The following is a 20,017-nucleotide window of genomic DNA, read 5'->3' as shown; positions in this document are numbered from 1 at the left end:
AGGTCCTATTACCCCCCGAACTTATTTTATATATAATTTTCTACCCCATTTCGGCCTACGTGGCACCATCTTGTGGGCCCAGCGTGTGTTGACAATTTTTTCAAGGATAGTGCCACGTAGGCCGAAAAGGGGTAGAAAATTATATATAAACTAAGTTCGAGGGGGTAATAGGACCTTAGTAAAGGTTAGGTGTGTCTTAGGGATTTTGGGCATAGGCTGGGGGGTACTTGTGCATTTTCCCAATCATCTATACATATGGGAACCTCGTGGGTGCACTAAACTAACATAATATAGAATTGGGAAAGTGAAAGTGGCCTAAGTGATGCCACATTATTATTTTTTTGGGCCTTGTAACTTCATGTGGTGTGTTAATACTCGGTGTGAAGTGCTGGATATTTGAAGGAAATAAACATGGAATAACGTAGAGAAAACAAACACAAAAAATCAGTCAACTTTGTTGGGTCTATCTGTACCTTGTTACTAGGACATTTTGTGTTCATTTGGACGGAATTCCTAACATCCATCAAGGACTTAATTTTTGACAAGTGGTAGGTTCTAGAACCTTTTAGTGAGAAAAACCCAAAATTGTCCCTTAAGTTTGGACTCTGAATCAAAGTCATCCATATTCTATTATATGGAGCAGAAATAGTCCCTTAAGTATGCATAATTAGTACACTTTTAAAATGACGACACAAAGAGGTAGGAAAGAAAGAGAGTGGTGTGAATAACACGTGATTGGGATCTGTTAGGTTTTAACATCTTCATTAAGTTTAGACTAAATGTGTATTAATTTTGCATACTTAGAGGATCATTTGTGCTCCATATGATAGGATAGGGATGATTTTAATTTAGAGCTCAAACTTACGGGACATTTTTGAGCTTTTTCTCACCTTTTAATTATTAATAAATCTTCCATGTGTAAAAAAGGAATGCAATATTTAGTTATTTTCATACTTAAGGATATCCTGTCTTATATTTTGATCTTGAAATTGTTCTTTGTTCGAGGTATTTAAAATTGATAGCTAAAAAATATATTAATTTCTAATTATGTGTTTTTTTTTTTTTTTTAATCACATATGGTAATAAACCAACTGGAAGTTGGATAGAGTGATGTATTGTAGTTTAAGAGTTTCTGTTGGAAATAAAACATTATGTATATATTTTAGATAATACACCACATATCCATTTTGCAATATGATTAACCAAACATTAACATAGCTGCATCTGATAACTATAAAAGCAATCCAGTAGTTATTATATGGTCCATGAATCAAATGGCTCAAGTGTAAGAAGTTATATTCTTGAGAGTTGATTGTGAGAAACTTTACTGAATGGTAAGGGGTCATTCTCTTTACTTAATGTCTACTCCTATTTTTCCTTAATTATTAAGGAAAATGCTTTCATTAATCCATTCAATATCTGATATTATGCAAAAAGATGAACGTCTTAAAAGGTGAGGGAATAAATGCAAAAATTGATTTGAATTACAACACAACTTTTGAACATCAGCATTGGCCAAGTAGTTGTATTCTTTACCTTTGTTGTTATTATCATCGTTGTCATTATTTATTTTTTGTTTTTTCAATCAATCAACTATACCTTAATTTTATATTATTCCAAATTAGTCGAAGTTGGTTGTATGAGTTTTGTATCCATTCACTCGGGTCTATTTCATTCAAATGCTAAATAATTCGTCTTTGAAGGCTAATTAGGGGGTTTCTCTAGAGCTAGAGGTTCTTTAGGCCTCACACTTCTTATCCCATATAGTTTTACAAGTCTATGACTAGGATAAAAAGAACTTTGACACAACTTATGTGGTTTCAATCACTCATTTGCTAAAAGTGTTGCAAAATTAATGAATGCTTACTAGAGTTGCTAATCCGCCTACTTTAGGTGTGACAATAATAGAAGAATGATGGAAATTTTATAAGGGTATCAAAACCAATAAAAGTTCACAGGGCTTAAAAAGATAAGTGCTTGTTTGAAAAGAACAAGCGTCATGCTTTATCTTGTAACATAGCAAGATTTTAAGTATCTGAAAATATTGAGGAACCCGTCAAGTACAACATTCCAAATTTCCTTTTCACTTAAGAAGAATCGAAAAAGTGCATCCTTCTCAGGGATACTCTTAATGCATATCATATATGATTTTGTCGGATGACGTTTTAGCTATAAAGCCTTCTGTTACGTTACAAAATAGAAGGCAAATACCAAAAAGGGAGAAAAAGTTGTTTCTTTTGTTTCCTACTGGTGGAGTCAATTTTACTTCAGTTGATCTCTCGCTGGGCAATTTCAAAACTCCTCTGTTCATTTCTTTTGATGACATAAGTTGTTGATTTTTGATTGTGCATTCTGGTAGTCTAGGAGGATTCCTATCAATTTTGCGATCCAGAAATGGTATGCGGTCTGCTTACCGTCATCTTGTGATATCACTAATGCATCTAACTTTTGCTGTTGTTTTTTTATTTAAATGAATTTCCATGTTTAACTCTTCAATTTCGGGCATGAAAACATTTATTTGCATTAGATATCTCGAGTTATATCTTCTTTATTTACCTTAAAAGAGAAAACTTAACCTAGAGATTTGATTTTTTAGTTGGTTGAGAGAGCACTTGAAGAATCCGGTGATGATCTAGATTCTGCTATAAAACGCCTGAATGAGCTCCGCTTGGGATCTGGTGATAATCTGAGGCCTGTGGCAGGAAGCTCTGGTGCTACGCATGAGTCCAGCAGCCAGGTTTTTACTCAAGGTGCGCATTGATATTTTTTTGTTTGTTTTTGATTGGTGGTTGATTATTTCCCCCCTTTTTGGTGTTGTTGCCTTGACTGAGATCATTTTAGAGATCATTTTTTCAACTTCCTACCCATTGTAGTATGCCTTAGTGTTGATCTTTTTGTAATGCTCAGCAAATCCATATGTTAATTCTTTGGTGTAAGCAGCCGCTAATGCTTGCATTAGGGTAGGCTGTCTACATTACACCCATTGGAGTGCGGTCCTTTCTTGCACCCTGCTAACTCGGGTGCTTTGTGCACTGAATTGCCTTTTTAAAAAACTTTGGTGTAAAAAGAAATGGTTAGAGGATAGTGAGTCCCCGTTACAATTCATTGATGAGTCGTTTGGTGTGAGGTATAAGGTATAATAATCCCAGGATAAAATGCAGGATTATTTTATCCTGCGTTTGGTTGGAGGTATTGGGTAGTCCTTGGATTATACCATAGTGATGGGATAAGTTATTCCATATACATGGTGGGATAACGTATCCCGGGATAACTTGTTCCCAGCCAAACGACCCTTGAATCTTTTGTATATATAGCCAAGTTTCATTCATTTATTTTTTAATTACTTTTTTGATGTAATCATGACACTTCTTAGTGTTGGTTTTGACATAAATAATACTTGTCATTTTAACAAACAAAAAATCCACATGATGTCATCATTCATCTGTGTAAAATTCTGCTCTTTCTTACGCCAAGTACTGCACTTTATTGATTTTCCCATTTTCTAAATGTTTGTCAGTGTCCTGTCAACTCACCTACTTCTGCTCTATAACATGTATCAATTTTGGAGATATTTCAATTGCGAATGCTTAAGTAACTGCTTATCATTTTAATGCTTCACAATTTGTGGGTTTTGTTCTTCTTAAATTGAGCATGTGGCCACTTGTGGTCCATATTATTAACTCGTCATCTTGCTTTGTTTCGGCAATTTCATACTTGTAAAGTTGCTTGATATTTATGGTGGAGGTTTATCTGCTTCTTTGCTTGCGCTAACAAACCACCACTTTATGTATCTTAACCCAACTAACTATTGAAGTATCTTATAGCATGGTCGTTCTTGTGATAGCTTCATCTCTTTAATTTTCTACCTTTAATGCTTATTCTTTTTTTTCTGCTCGTGGTGAAGGGCCAATTTTACTTGAGCCGAGGGTCTACCAGAAACAACTTCTCTACCTACACAAGGTAGGGCTAAGGCTGCATACATACTACCCTCCGCAGACCCCACTTGTGGGATTACACTGGGTATTATGTTGTTAGTGGTGAAGGGCCAATTAGTATTGTGTCATTGAGTGGAAGTATAAGGGAAAGAATTGGTAGTAATATAGGAAATTAAACAATAAAAGTGCCTTATTTATGGTTGTGATTCAACTAAAAAGATTGACTAGTCAATAAGGGAATCAGAGTTTTGGTTAAAGACCAACACACTCTTTCATGACACAGTTAAGTTTGGTCAGGGTAAGCTGTATAGTTTATTGGAATATAAATGTCTTGTTTCTTGAAAACTATTGCTGCTAATCCCCATACTTTTTAATCTCGTGATCAGACAATGAGAGGTAAATTACTCATATAACTCTTCTCTGTGTGCTTCTTTACTGCTAAATAATTACACCAGACAACCCTGTTATGAAAAGATGGGAAGACTTAAAAGAAATTGCTTCTCTACCATAAAGTAGAACTGTTTCCAACCTTGCTTTGCTGAATGTATTTGAAAACTGTGTAATTTATGTCTCCATCTTGATCCACTTGTGACAAGTGATCTTCACCACTGATATTAAGCTGTAACATTACATTCATTTTTTGTTTTTTAAAGCACTGGATGTAGATTCGCTGGCACAATTCTGATTTCCCCTTACATTGGCATAGTTCCTTCACCTTGTTGCAGGTGCGGCTACAACTAATGGTGAGACCCCATCTGCAGAGGATTTATCTTCTGCAAAAGTGGTGCATTTGCAGGGTACAGAATGGGTGGATCTTTTTGTTGGAGAGATGATGAGTGCATCAAATATAGATGATGCTAAAGCCCGTGCTTCACGAGCTCTTGAGGCTCTTGAGAAGACCATATGTGCTCGTGCAACAGAGGCAGCCTGCCGTTTCCAGAAGGTGGACCCCAAGTTCTTTTAAGTATTTATTTTTCCTGCATTGTGAACACCCTGACATCTCTTTTATTTTCTATGCATTACAAACACCCTGCCATATTTCAATCTTATTTTCTTTTTCATGTCTACACTTACTATGGGCATATAGTGCACAGTTACTTTTGGGGGACCTCAATAAGAGGTAAATGAAGGAATGCAACAAAGAACAAATTGCTTAAATAAGAGAAAAAAGAAAATAGGTATGATATAGAACTGGTAAGTGTGTTTTTACTTCAATGTCAACGTGAAGAAAATAGTTCTTCGGAAAGGGTGAGATGCTTATATGTTGAGTGCTTGTGTCTCATTGGGGAATAAGCTAGTAATATTCGTTCTTTGTGACCTTCTTGTGTCCCCCTTCCCCCGTCCCATTTTCTTAAAAAAAACAATGTTCGTTAACATTGGGGTGTCTGTGCTGGCATAGCCCCATAGGACAGACTGATTATCTTGTTTATTCTGGTTTGTTACTCGTATATCTTATTTTGATGAAGTTTGTTAATCAAAGAGAAAATTGCTATCCATATCCATATGCTTATAGTTTGGTTGTGATACAGGAGAATATGATGCTCAAGCAGCAGTTAGAAGCTCTTATACAAGAGAATGCTATTTTCAAGCGAGCAGTTGCCATCCAGCATGAGCGTCAGAAGGAATTCGAGGATAGAGGGAACGAGTTGAATCAGCTGAAGCAGTCGGTGGCTCAGTACCAGGAGCAGCTTAGAACCCTTGAGGTCAAATTTCTCTTAGAACTGATGATATTTTTGTGGTTCATTTCTTTTGCTGGAAATTACATATTGCTTCTCATTCTGTCCATTCTTTCACTATAACCGAATGACAATAAGATGCTTATCGGGGTTTGTGATTATAATTTTCATCATTTTCTTTTCTTACTGTTCTGGACCCACTTCTCATTGGTTGTTTTGGCCTTTCTGTGTCATCAGGTCAATAACTATGCTCTCACGATGCACCTCAAGCAAGCTCAACAAAGCAACAATTCTATTCCAGGACGTTTCAACCCCGATGTCTTTTAGTATGTATTATGTCCCTATTGGCTACCTAACATACATAGGTAGCAACAGTAATATCCTGTCGTCACAGTAGCAGCAAATGTTTCCTAGAGATGAATGATGATATTAAGCTAGAACTTCTGTCTTTTGATTAAAGTGCCCTGCTACAGTTACTAGACAAAGGGTACTTTGTACTGTTCATACAAGTTCTTATTTGTTTAACTGCTGTTGTTTCAATTAGAGTATCGAAAGTTCATACAATTCTGTTCTTCTTCTGCTGTTAAGAAGATGTTCAACACATGATTGTTATGCTTTATTTGTTTCTTTCGTCGGATTTCATTTCTGCTCCATTTGATACCTTTAAAATTCTCATGTGTATATGATATATCGAGTAAATTTACTCGATCCTATGGGAATGACGTTGCCATGGGCTGTAAATCTCGTGAAACTGGCAAAGTTTCAAAATCTTGATACTCTATGGGTACAAAATGAAGTCTCATGGATGAATTCTAAAAGGGCAGCCAGTGTACAAAGCATCCTGCGTTCACGCATAGTCTACCCTAATACAAGCACTAGTGGCTGCTTTCACGATTTGAACCTATAACTAATGAATGAATACTAGTATATCCTCTCTTTTTTCTGAGTTGGAGGCTTGTAAACTTATATAGATCAATCATCATAACATTAGGATATAAATAAAGTAACTAGTAATTAAACATAAAAAATTTCAGTAGAACCATGAGCTTGTTTGCCCTGAAAGCCACTCATTAGATTTATACTTGCTCTTTCCCTACACATTCAATTGACAAAGGTTGAGAGACTTGTGTTTTAAGGCAGTACAAATCCAAGTTCTACATCAAGCGAACTACGTTCAGTATTTAAATAGAGAAGAATAGAAAGACGAGCTTATCATCTCGAGTTTCGTGCCTAGAAGGTTGTATAACAATAGAGAGATTACAAAAGACAACTAGAAATTTGTATAGCTTGTAACAAAAGGCTATTTTCTTCAATTGGTATATGGTTGCTTATGAAAATGGAACAAGAGTTCCACAAGCTTTCATCATCTTCTTGAACTCATCAAAATTCACCATTCCATCTCCATCCACATCAACTTTCTTTATCATTTCTTTACAATGATCCAATTTCTTACCCTCTTTCATTCCTAAAGATGAAAGAATCTTACTCAATTCTTCTTCTGATATTAATCCATCTTTATCATGATCAAATACATCAAAAGCTTCCTTAAGACCTTGCTCTCTATTAGCCACTTCTTCTTCATTCATTTCACCTTCTTGTTCCACTCCCTCTATTCCCAAGAAAGTATGACAAAGTTCATAAAACTCATCAAGATCAATTAAACCATCTTTGTTTGAATCAACCTTCTCAACCATATCAACAATATCTTTATCCTCCATAAAAATCCCAATATTCTTGAGAGATAGCTTCAATTCTTGCTTTGTTATGTAACCATCATTGTTCTTGTCAAAAGTTGAAAAAATACCCCTTAGTTCAACCTTGTTGTAATTGTTAAAGCTTTTTACCTTCTTTTGATCAGCCATGGATGTTGTTGCTGATGATGATGAGGGTGTTATTATGGTCTTCTCTTGGAGAGGTTGAGATTTTAGTGAGATTGATTGAATCAAAGAGTGGAACTTGTCAGTTGGGAAATTGAAAATTGTTGTGATTAGGCCAATAATGAAGAGAATTGCTAAGAACAGAATGGTTAATAGTGTCAACATCTTTTATTTTGTTTTGTGATGGTTGAAGTTCAATGGGAATAGGAAGAAGAAGTGAATATTAATGGTGAAAAAGATGGAGAATTGAGCTTAAATGAAAAGAAACAAAGTGTCAATAAGTTGAAGAGGAAGAGATACCCTTTGTCAAAAGTAACTAGAAAACTACTGATTAAGGTTTGTGGTGGGGTAGCTAGGAAAATGAAAGAAGAAATCCAAATTTGTTAAGGGAGTGTGAGATAACGCAGGTGACTAATCGTTGGGGTTTTTTAGCAATGATAGATGAACTAATCAGATGGCCGGTGTTGTTCTAAATCTAACGTTGATATTTAAATAAAAAAATCAACATCAGGTTCAAGCTATGCAAAAACACACGGACTGAAGCGAAAGATCACAAAATGTAACATAACAAGGGGTCGTTAGATCAGAAGTTGCACAACGGAAGAAACTAAGAAATCAGAACTGAAACTTGAAGTAAAGGCGAAAGATTCTTTTAATCTTAATCAGATATTTTAAATTTTAACCTTTGAAATAAAAAGTTCCTAATAATCACTTCCTCCTTAATGAGCCTTTAATAAATAAAGCAACTTTTGCTGGTGAATAATTATTAGGCACATTGTAGTCCCATTTTGGTCCCCTATTTTTGACCTCATTTTCTTTAATTATTATTTTCTTTTTCTTTTACCTTTATTCCTTTAATGAACTTCTCAATATATTTTGGTGCACAAAACGTTTCATGTTCATGCAGGGTACGAGGAAAGATGCACCCTAAGAAGTAAGAAGATATAATGTTAGTAGCATATTTTGACGTAAACATCAATAGTTGATTTTACGGTTCGAACTCGTAACTTATAAGTTAAACATATATAATTTGTTGTTGCTCCAAAACTCCTTTTCAAACCGATAATATTATAAGAATTTAAATTATAGACATTAACAATGTAAATATTTATTACTATTCTCATAGTTTAACGTGTGATAATAAGTTTTTAAACCATTTTTACGTAGTTGCCAATTAATGCTTATTATTATAAATTACTTATGAATATTTTTTATTGGAAAACACAAAAAAAAATATTCCATAAGATTGCATCTTTGAGAATAAAATACAAAGTGGAATGCGTTTTATCAAGGCAAAGAATCTTTCCTAAATTTTCACGTTTAATTATTTGTAAAATTAAATATATAATATAGTTGGAGCAGGCAGAAAAATATATACAAATTTATATATACTAAATGAAAACATTATATTTTACTTCTTTTGTCATTTTTAAAAGTGCTATTTAATTGTTTTAAAAAAAAAGGTGCTATTTAATCATTTATAAATGAAGTTAAAATTTGTCAGTGATAGGAATTTTCAAAATAATAAAATGTGTTACTTGGAATATATTCTACTATATACTTAATTTTTACTGGCATTTAACAGATAAAATTTTCCTGTTCAATTTTATGAAACAATAAAAAGTTTTCCTTGGGACTTTATTGCAGCATATATTCTTTGCTTTTCTTTCATGCATAGTTCAATTAAATTTTGATTCTTCACTCAACCTCCCCCACCCCCACTAGGGCGGAGCTAGTAGCCTGGATACGAGTACGGTCGAATTCAGTTACTTTTACTCAAATAGTATATTTGTATTAAGAAGTTTATGTGTGCAAATATTAAATTTAGAACGCAGTTATCAACACTTCAAATCGTCATTATAAAATTTAAAATTCATAATGTTAACTTTCTGACTTCGCCTCTGCCCCACCTCCCAAAAAAATCTAGAATATTTGTACGATTTCAAGATTATATAATCCTCTACATTTCTATATCAAATTATCCGTTAAGATTTCAGTACTTTAAGGACTTGTTTTCGAACTTTTATGGATAAAATTCATAAATAACCAATTTTTAGCCTATATTATTGAAAAATAATCATTGTCGTGAAGTTTCAAATCCAATATATGGAGCTTCAGGACATTGTCACACCTAGAGTGTACAAGTCAAACCGAACTGACGAACCAAATTAAATCAAATCAGAAAAAAAAATCGATTTGTGGTTTGGTTTGGTTGGTTTGGCAGTTGAAAAAAAAATACGATCACTCTTGGTTTGGTTTGGTATTAAAAGAAAAAAAGTCAAACTGAACCCAAACCAAACCGAAAAAACCAACTTTATCTGATTTGATTTGGTTTTTAGATTTAATAAACCGACATAATTGATTAGAAAAACCAAACCAAACCGACCTATATACACCCCTTAGTCACACCGTTTCATATATGACATTTGAAATTTCAAAATAATGGCTATTTTTAAAATACAATGACCGAAAAATGACCAATGGACGTTATTTTCACAATTTTTCCACCCTCCAAGCCCACCAACAATGAGACCCAAAACCTCTTTGCTACACAACACTAATTAGCAAAGCCCAATATCTCTAGATAGTAGCCCAATAAGCCTTTTTTCTCATAAGCCCAATAAGCTTGGATAGTTACTCAATACGTTTATTTCTTTATTTTTTAAATTCTCTAAGTGAAATATTTGGTTTTGCCTAGTGTATACAAAGTTTTATCTGATTATAATATAAATTTTTTTCCTCAAAGAATGTTCAATTAACCAAACTGATGAATCCAACTAATAGTTCGCGGGTTAATTTGTAGAACTCTGTATTACGTTATCTACTATTGAACCCTATAATATATACATGGAGCTTATAAGTATATATTTATAACTTATGTCTTTTATTCAAAATAACTCACAATGTCTAAAATATAGATCCACAACTACATTAAAAAAAACTGAGCCGTGAAAGCAACTATTATTATTTCTTTTAGGGTAAAAAAACCCCTACATGAACGCGAGATGTTTCATTTATCAGATTGTCCCTTTAACAACATAAAATACAAACCTATAAAAACAACCACTAATACTTGTATTAGTTTATAGATTGTCTTCGACTCTATGTCATATTACCCCTTAGAATGTAGTTCTTTTCCGAATTCTATGTTAATATGAAATATTTTATACATCGAACTGTCTTTCTTAACTGCCGTAAAAAAACAAAGGGAGTGGGCGTGGGGTTGTTAGTAGCTGGTTTTGCAGAGCACACGTGAATTTACTTACACAGAGTATTGCAGAGAAAAAAACATATATGCATGCAGTCTTCCAGAAAGTGTTTATGTACTCTGCCGTTTGGGACTTTTTGCAGTCCAACCACACGACCAAAACCAACCTAATCTATTTCCGTGCCACCGTCAGAATTTAAAGTGTATGAATTTTATTTTAAAAATTTAATCGAGGCCTCGTATTTGTATTTTCTTCTCGATTGGTGTATGTAACTTTTTGAGGTGCAACATTAACTACATTTTATATATTGTTGACGTCGATAATTTTTTTTGGTATAGAAATATCGATCACTATCAGTCATTTTTCAACTATGTCTTTGAAAAACAATCATTATCATGTAATTTCAAGTTCATATGTGAACATATCCTGAAGTTTCACCTAAGAAATAAAAAAAAACTCCATTAGGGACGTGGTTATTTTCAATTACAAGGGCTAAAATTCGATATTTGTGAATTTCACTTTTTTTTAAATTGCAATTTTTGAGATTAATTTGACTGGAGTAATTTTCGTATAACTTATATGTCATAGGTTAGACTGTCTATATTACATGACCCCTATAAATCCTATTGCCTACTTTGAATCTGCGTAAACATGAGAATTAGTGAATATCGATTGTTACATCATATTCTTAGGGTATGACTCTTTTTCAAACCCTATATGAGCACGAGATGTATTACGCATTATTATTTTATTTTTTTTAAATTAAGCTTCAACTTGGGAAGAACAAAAACAAAAGAACAAGCTGTATAATAAATGTGGACCTAATGTTACCTGGCTAGTAGTGACTAATAGTAGTAATATTTTTATTATACAATGTGCTATATATTAAAAAAATCCATTTCACTTTTTTTTCCTTTATATATATATTTTTATAAAATATATTAAAAACAAAATCTCATAGTCCAATCAGGAAAGACATTGGAGCCCAATGCCCACCATGTTCAAATATATACAAGATTTTACCATAGAAATATCGTTCACGGGTCACTTTTAGTTCTGTCTTTAAAAAAGTAATTATGTTATGTTATAAAGTTTTAAATTTTACAATTGTAGCTCTATGATAATGTCTTAAAGTTTCACCTATAGAATTTAAAACTTCATGACAATAACTATTTCTTAATTACAAAAGTTGAAAAGTGGCTATTCATTTAAACGAAATAATGTCTATTATTGACACTAAAGGTGACACTAAATTCATCTCAACTCGTTTATTTGACACTCCTAGTAAACTAGAGAATCTGAGTAGCTCAATTGTTTGACTACTTAAACTCCCATCTTGTTAGTAATAGTTTGATTCTCCATCATGAACTTACGATCAGTGGCGGATTCACAATGTTATCAACGGATTCAAAAGAATTTAATAATTTTTGTACATACATTTATATATATATATATATAATAAAAAATTAAATTCTGAATCTGACTCGGTATTTTCCCCCATCATGTTACTTTTCCTAGCTAGCTTTGTCCATCAATCCCTATCATCTGCAACAAACATGATGTGATATGATCATCTTATCATTTTCACATTTGTATAATTTTAAAGTTACACTGCCAGTGAATTTTAAGTTACTATATACTATTTAGCACTTCATCTTTTTTGTTAGATTAGTCGTATTACATTTTGTCAAAATATTTACTTATTTATAGGTAAAAATAAAATCAATTAATTATATATGCATTGCTGTAGAAAGGTACATTTGAAGATTATAGTTAATTTAACTACGTGGAGAAAAACATTAAAATCTCTAATACCAAACAAAGTGACGCAACAGTCTTAAGCTTTCAAAATCCGCTTATTTTGTAGTCTGCAAGCACAATGACTAGAGCAAGTGAGGAAATAAACCATATATATTTCCTCTAGAAATTAAATTATCAAACTTTTCTATACAAATCGAATGCATGAAGGACTAACTGACTCCAATTTTCACGAGCATTCACAATTTTTGAAGTGCACGCAGCTCACGTCTCATGAACACAATGACTCCATTGATTCAAGTGATTAGTTGGATAATATTTATTAGTAAGTCTATGGTACATAAGAAAATAAAATTTGGGGGACCATATAAAAACCCCATACTTTTTGTTCCAAAATTAAATTAAATTAAATAACATCATGCCCACATATGATAACGTGTGATGGGGATGGGATACCCTTATTTTCTTTCTTTTCCTTATTGATAATTATTTTGGTCTAACAATTCAAATATTTTTTTTTTTCAAAACTATATACTATGATTTTTTGTATTAAAAAAAACAATGATATAAAGATTTTTGTTTCTATTCAAGATTTATGACCCCATCTAACGTTGGCTCCTTTGCCCCACTACGCACTCGATCACCATATATATATATAAATCGTCATATTTTTGTGATAAAAAAATTTCAATTACTATCCAACTTTGGACTTGTATTTATTCTTTGACCGTTAATTTACATGTCTCAATTAAAATATTCTCTCAATATAATTCTTTTATCCGACTCAACTAACCCAATAAAACCAATCCTAATGTATAGTTTTAGACATTACTTGAAAATTTCGGCCTCAAAATAGTATATTAATATGTATTTTTTTTATTAGCCAAGAATTGAAAAAACTGCATATTCACTTGATATGGAATCTTCACCAAAAAAATGTACAAAATAAGCACAAAATTTTGTACTTGAAAAATTTGCACTAAAACAACATTCATCTTACAAATTTCTCATGGGAAAGTGACTAGGATATCTAATGAAGCGCAAATATGTATTAATTAACCATAGTTAAGTGAAAATTGAAAACGTACATCTATATACAAGCACGTGTTAAGTATATATTGGTTTGATGTTAACATCGCGAGTAAATTTTTGTACTTCATTGACCAATATGCCCCTCCCCCTCTAGTTAGTTCTATAAAGTTGGTTCCACCATATAGATAAATTATGCTAGTGTGGTCCTTATTTAGAACTTGTTCATTTGTATGGGCATTTGCTTCTAATTTCACTTCACAAACACTCTCTCTCTCTTTTTTGCTACATATTCCTCTTGAAGATTCATAAATGATGAAGATTTTGAAGATTTATATAAAGTCCTATCATGTTTTTCCACAGCTTTCTTGAACTTCTTTTTTGCTTGAATTTTCATCTAATTGGTAATTACTAATTATTATCAGAAAATCGTTAATTTCTGACAAATTAAGTCTAGACGGAATTTTGCTCATGGTAACATGAAATTCATCGTAAATGTTATTGACTAGCCAAATTCTGATGAATTTTGTTGGAAATTAGCGATTTTCTGATAGCGGATGAGATTAATTAAGCTATGAAAGTTCAAGAAAGTTGTGGGAAAACATGGTGAATTTAGGACTTTTTTGAGTGGATGTCCATTTTGTGGAGGATGTTTGCAATTGGTTCAACATTTTGCTATATATATATATATAGCCTATGGTAAATTCTTGAAATTACCTTATAATTTTACCTTGTTTTTTTTTCTTCTTTTAGATGCTGATAAATGAAACAACTTCCAATTATTTAGTTTAATCCAAGAAGATTCTCTCATTACATTTTTATTTTTTATTTTTACTATATCAACATTTGAGAATTTTAATTTTCTAATTCTTTCCCATTTTTTCCCTTTCTATATTGTTTTTTTTGTATATATTTCTTTTGTCAAGAATGTAGATCCCAAATCTGGAATTTTTCGACTTATTTCCCTTTTGGGGTTAAGAATTTTTTCTTCATTAAAATGAAAGATTGTGTACTTACCACATTATTTATGAGTTCTAGATTTTGAATAAGAGTAAGGTAATATCATTTTTTTATTCATTAATAGTATACAAAATATTTTACATTGTTTTATTTTGATTAATCCATCTGTCATGGCCATCACTCATAGTAGTGGGGGTTTGGCTTATAATAGTTTAACTTGTGATAGCTAAGATTAATTAATTATCAATTTTATCTTGTAAGTGGTCTTGTAAGCTAAGTGATTTGATTGTATAGATAAGTTTTATGTGGAAAACATATATCTTTCTTGATTTTGATTTGAATTTTATGAATTTTTTGAATTTTGAGTAAATATTTTCAGACTAGTGAAAAATGTGATAATAAGTGATATATAAGATTTCTCGTCTTTCTTTGGATATTTTGATGCTAAAAACGCATCTGACATTTACACATGGTTCAGAGAAAAGATCGAATTCAAGGAGCATGAAAAATAAGATAATAAGTGACAAATAAGATTTCTTGTCTTTCATCGAATATTTGATGCACAAACCATTCGACATTCACATGATTTGAGGAAAGATCACACTCGAGGGGCGTGAAAAAATGAGATAATAAGTGGTAGATAAGATTCTTTTCCTCAGAAATTTCGATAAACAAAACATTCAGCATTCACATATGGTTCGAGAAAAGATCACACTCGAAGGGTGTGAAAAATGAGATAACAAATGATAAATAAAATTTCTTGTCTTCCATCGGATATCCCGATATATAAAGCCTTTCACATTTACATATGATTCGAGAAAAGATCTCACTCGAGGAGATAACAAATGGCAGAGAAGATTCCCTAGCTTTCTTCTATTACCATCAAAATAATTGATATTGTTCATATTGTTTGCTATTTTGTTTTTAGCTACTTTATGATATCATTTCTTTCCGTGTAAAAGGTTAATTTTTGTTACTATCTGAATCAATAAATAATAATTTTATTTACCCCCTTTTGTGAATTTGCACATATTATAAGAACTTTTTATTTTCTGATTTCTCATTCAGTATACGTTCAGGGGCGGACCCACGTTGGTTCCAGGGGGTTCACCCGAACCCCCTCGAACAAAAAATTACACTGTTATAAGGTAATTTTCTGTATTTATGTGGATATATATATTTTGAAACCCCCTCAATGACAAGGAGAAAGAGATAGCCCAGTGGCAAGTTCCTTGAAAATTAAGTCTCATGTTTAGGGTTCGAATCCCTGCATTAGCGTTTTCTTTTTTTCTTTTTCAGTTTCAGTTTTTTTTTTTTTTTTAAGGTTTCAGTTCCGTTTTCACGTTTTTTTATAGTTTTTTTATTTTATAAAAGATGCTAAAAGTGTGGTTTTAAACCCAAAAAAATTCAAGAGTCCGCCACTAAAACTAAATACTACTACTTTCTTGAAATTTTGTTTTGTTGGCTTATATATACACGTTTATACTTTTATTTTTCGAACCCCCTGAATGAAAATCCTGGGTCCGCCACTGTATACGGTATTCACTAATTAGAGAGGTTGAAATTATATCATAAAGTCACATTTGAGGTAAAGCGTTATCTATATAAGCATAATTTTTATATTCGAAATTTAAACCCAAAAAAAATGAAAAAGTAACTACGACTCTATCACAATTCTGAGTAAACGTAAGTACTAATTTTATGGGTTTACGACATATATAGTCACATTAAGTGCATGCTCAAGAATTATCTTAGCTAGTGGTTATGTTGTTAATTAATTGGACTATCATAGAGAGTACTTCTAATTATTATTTGCGCGATTAAAAAAACTATAGATTTCTTATTAATTTGTCACTAAATAAGATTAACAACTAATTAGAAACGGTTGAAATTTTCTTTTCTTCTACGTATAATGTAATTTTCGCAAGTATGAAGGAGTGTCAGTTGACTCCGTTATGATAAAAATGGGGTTTTCTTTAATGATTACACGTTAGTACCAAAAATATTTTACCCTTATAAAGTGGTTGATATGTTTAATACCTTAGGATTTTAGTATTTATTCCACACCAATGTCAGAGTCATTATTAGATAATTAATAGAGAAAATCATTAATGGCCAACTTGCAAGGGAAAATATTAGTGGCAAAAATGCTGGCAAATAATAATAATGCTAGTACTTCTTAATTTATTAAATGTGACACAATTATATGTGTAGTAATTTTGCATAATAAAAAATCACAAAATTAGCTTGCAGCTTACTCACTCCACATGCTGAGTTGTATTATTCAGTATTTGAAGTTCACTAATCGCGATATTATCTGTATTTCCGATGGGTAAGGTTATAATTTTCCTCATACATCAAGAAGTTTTTCGTTTATTGAGATTCTAAATCGAGATAATATTAACCATCTTAATTTAAAGAAGGAGAATTTTATTCAAAAATCGATATTAGTTTATTTATTTTTTATAATGTCATCAAAAAAATAAATCACTTGCTAATAAGTAGGCTTGGGAAGATTAAAAAAAGTTGAAATATCAAAATTAAGAGTTGAATGCATAACCTAAAATATTTTTAAAACACTCTTTATCACTATAATGGAAATTTTCATTGAACGGTATTCCGCCTCTGCGGAAGAAAGTGAAACGGAACTTTGTTTCTTGGATTTCCATGAGATTGGAGATCCTCCCAAACTGATAAAGAAGCCACTTACTGATCGGCGAGAATCACGGCACGACGCCCAGTCAGCATCGCAAAAAGTGGCTAATGACAAGAAGGCGATGCACTAAAGAAGAGACCATGGGCTTGGGAAGTGCTTCAGGTACGAATCACTCTTAGACCAGCATTATAATGATCATTAGTAGGCATGTGCATAAACTGACTGAGTGTTAATACAGCAAACGATAGATCTGGTCTAGTGTGAGTCAAATAGTTGATCTTTCCAATAAGACGTCTGTAAATGGTGGGATCTGACAAAGGTGTACCTGAATCTGCAGATAGCTTAATTGAAGGATCCATTGGAGAAGAAACTGAAGATATATGGGAAACATCAAATTCATCAAGTAGCTCCAAGGTATATTTCCTCTGACTGATAATCATGCCCTGTTCTTCTCTTAGTACTTCCATACCCAAAAAATAATGTAGGAGACCTAGGTCTTTGATTTTGAATTCTGTATGCAAAAACTCCTTTAAAGTTTGGATCTCATCAGTAGCATTGCCTGTGATTAAAATATCATCAACATAAACAGCAACAATTGAAATAAATTCACCTGTCTGCTTAAAGAACAGTGAATAGTCATTGAGGGAAGCTACATATCCTTTAAAACTTAATGCCCCTGCTAATCTAGCATACCACTGCCTTGAGGCTTGCTTTAGCCCATAAAGAGATTTTCTCAATTTACACACCATGTTAGGTTGAGGGGGATCCACACCATTAGGAAACTTCATGTAGACTTCTTCTTGCAATTCTCCTTGCAAGAAAGCATTGTTGACATCAAACTGAAAAATATCCCACTCTTTCTTAGTGGCAATTGCTAATAAGCATCTGATTGTGGTCATTTTTACCACTGGTGAAAATGTCTCATTATAATCAATCCCCTCTTTCTGTATGTCCCCTCTCACAACAAGCCTGGCCTTCAATCTTTCAATTGTCCCATCAGCATGTTGCTTAACCTTGTAAACCCATTTGCAGGGTAAAGCTTTCCTTCCTTTAGGTAGAGTCACAACATCCCAAGTATGATTAGATTGGAGGGCATCAATTTCATCTTGCATTGCTTTCTGCCAACCTGCATGTGTAGAAGCCTCATAAAAGCTTCTAGGCTCTGATATAGTGGAGGTAGACCTTAGGACCAGTTGACTAGGTTTAGATAGGTTAGCATAAGAAAAACTAGAAGGGTTGCTGGGAACAGCAAGACAAGATTCTGTAACATCACTAAGATAAATTGTGTTGCAAATATAATCCTTAAGATGTGAAGGCAGAGTCCCAATATTTGTTCTGTGAGATCTCCTAACAGGAACTGATGATGGTAATGCAACATGTTCAGAAGGAACAGTTGGCTGTACTGGATGGATTTCTAAACCTGGGGAATTGAGAGGAACATTTGATGATGGAAAAAATTTTGGACCTAAAGGGATGTTGGAATCCTCAGAATCTGAAGGATCCTGTGGGGGAGTAGAAGAATAGTCAATGGGATGATGAGTGATGAAGATAGAATTATCAGGAGATGACTGTGAGAAAGGAAAATGATTTTCAACAAAGTGAACATCTCTAGAAACACTGACCTTCCTAGTTTCTAAATCAAGTAACTTGTACCCTTTCTGGTTAATTGGGTATCCCAGAAAAACACATTTATGAGCTCTTGGCTCAAACTTATTCCTTCCATGAGCTGATGTATTAGCATAGCATAGACATCCAAAACATCTGAGAGTCTGATAAGAGGGTGGTGTACCAAACAAAACTTCATAAGGAGTTTTTCCATGAATAACTCTTGATGGCAATCTATTGATCAAAAAAAGTAGCTGTTAGGATACAGTCACCCCAATAGATTAGTGGGACCTTAGACTGAAACAATAGAGCTCTTGCAATCTCTAGCAAATGTCTGTGTTTTCTTTCAACTACCCCATTTTGTTGTGGGGTGGCCACACAGGAAGGCTGATGGACAATTCCTTGTGATCTCAGAAATTCTGAGGCTGCTTCACTTTTCCCTAATTCCATGGCATTGTCGGATCTAATTATTTTCACCTTAGTATTGAATTGTCTCTCCACCATAGACAAAAAACTACTGAATCACAGAAAAAGAATTGCATTTGGTGCTCATTAGATATGTCCATGTAGCTCTACTGAAGTCATCCACTATTGTCAAAAAATACCTATAATTGTTATAGGTGGACACTTTGTATGGTCCCCAAGTGTCAATGTGAATTAGACCAAAACAGTTCTTAGTGGTGATCTCACTAGTAGAAAAAGGTAATCTAGACTGTCTAGCTTTAGGACACACATCACAATAGCAATCAGAAGATTGAGGTATAGACAAGAAACTGATATTTTTCATTGATGCATAGGGCAAATGCCCTAATCTTACATGCCATAACCTTACATTGGAAGAAACATTTGAACAAACAGGAAAGGAAACTGAAACTGAATCAGGAAAACAAACAGAACTACTGATTCTGCTACATTTTTTAGACACTAGAAAAGTATTTTGACTTGCACTAGGCTTCTTAGGAAAGAGTTGCAACAAGTAGATTGTAACATCGTGTGAATTGAAATAACTGTGAAGAAGCTGGAAATTTGAAATAGTCATTTTTGGAAAGAATTCAAAATCTGGAAATTTGGTTAAGTATGGGAAAAAAAATGAGTTTTTGGTCAACTTTGAGCAGTCATAATTCCTAGCTCAAGATGAGTTAGGTGAATTTCTAGTTATGTTTGGAAAGCTCTTGAAATGATCTTTCCAATGCCGCCGAGTTTGCTCGATTCCGAGTTCGTATGAGTGAGTTAGGCCCTTTGGTATTTCATATCTCTATGTTGAAGAAGTGCATAGGCGATCCTTCATTGATCCTACCAACTGAAAGTATTA

At 33.0% G+C, this 20,017-nt stretch overlaps 2 protein-coding genes across 2 annotated transcripts in view; one reads left to right on the top strand and one right to left on the bottom strand.

Moving 5' to 3' along the window:
- Window positions 1-6,241, top strand: part of LOC102595974 (uncharacterized) — an 8,436-nt gene extending 2,195 nt beyond the window's left edge. The window contains exons 2-5 of the mRNA XM_006345159.2: window positions 2,597-2,750; window positions 4,661-4,878; window positions 5,465-5,638; window positions 5,849-6,241. Coding sequence (XP_006345221.1) covers window positions 2,597-2,750; window positions 4,661-4,878; window positions 5,465-5,638; window positions 5,849-5,938 — 636 coding nt within the window. The 3' untranslated portion in view covers window positions 5,939-6,241. The remainder of the gene's footprint in view (window positions 1-2,596; window positions 2,751-4,660; window positions 4,879-5,464; window positions 5,639-5,848) is intronic.
- Window positions 6,242-6,851: 610 nt separating this feature from the next.
- LOC102595634 (calmodulin-like protein 3) lies at window positions 6,852-8,086 on the bottom strand. Its single transcript, XM_006345158.2, has one exon. It carries the CDS (start codon window positions 7,651-7,653, stop codon window positions 6,940-6,942), a length of 714 nt encoding a protein of 237 aa, XP_006345220.1. The 5' UTR covers window positions 7,654-8,086; the 3' UTR covers window positions 6,852-6,939.
- Window positions 8,087-20,017: the final 11,931 nt, after the last annotated feature.

Source organism: Solanum tuberosum, unplaced genomic scaffold (genome assembly GCF_000226075.1).
Source record: "Solanum tuberosum cultivar DM 1-3 516 R44 unplaced genomic scaffold, SolTub_3.0 scf00063, whole genome shotgun sequence".
In the NCBI taxonomy this organism is placed as follows: Eukaryota; Viridiplantae; Streptophyta; class Magnoliopsida; order Solanales; family Solanaceae; genus Solanum; species Solanum tuberosum.
Note: the sequence above shows the minus strand (reverse complement) of the source record. Positions and strands in the feature narration are given on the sequence as shown.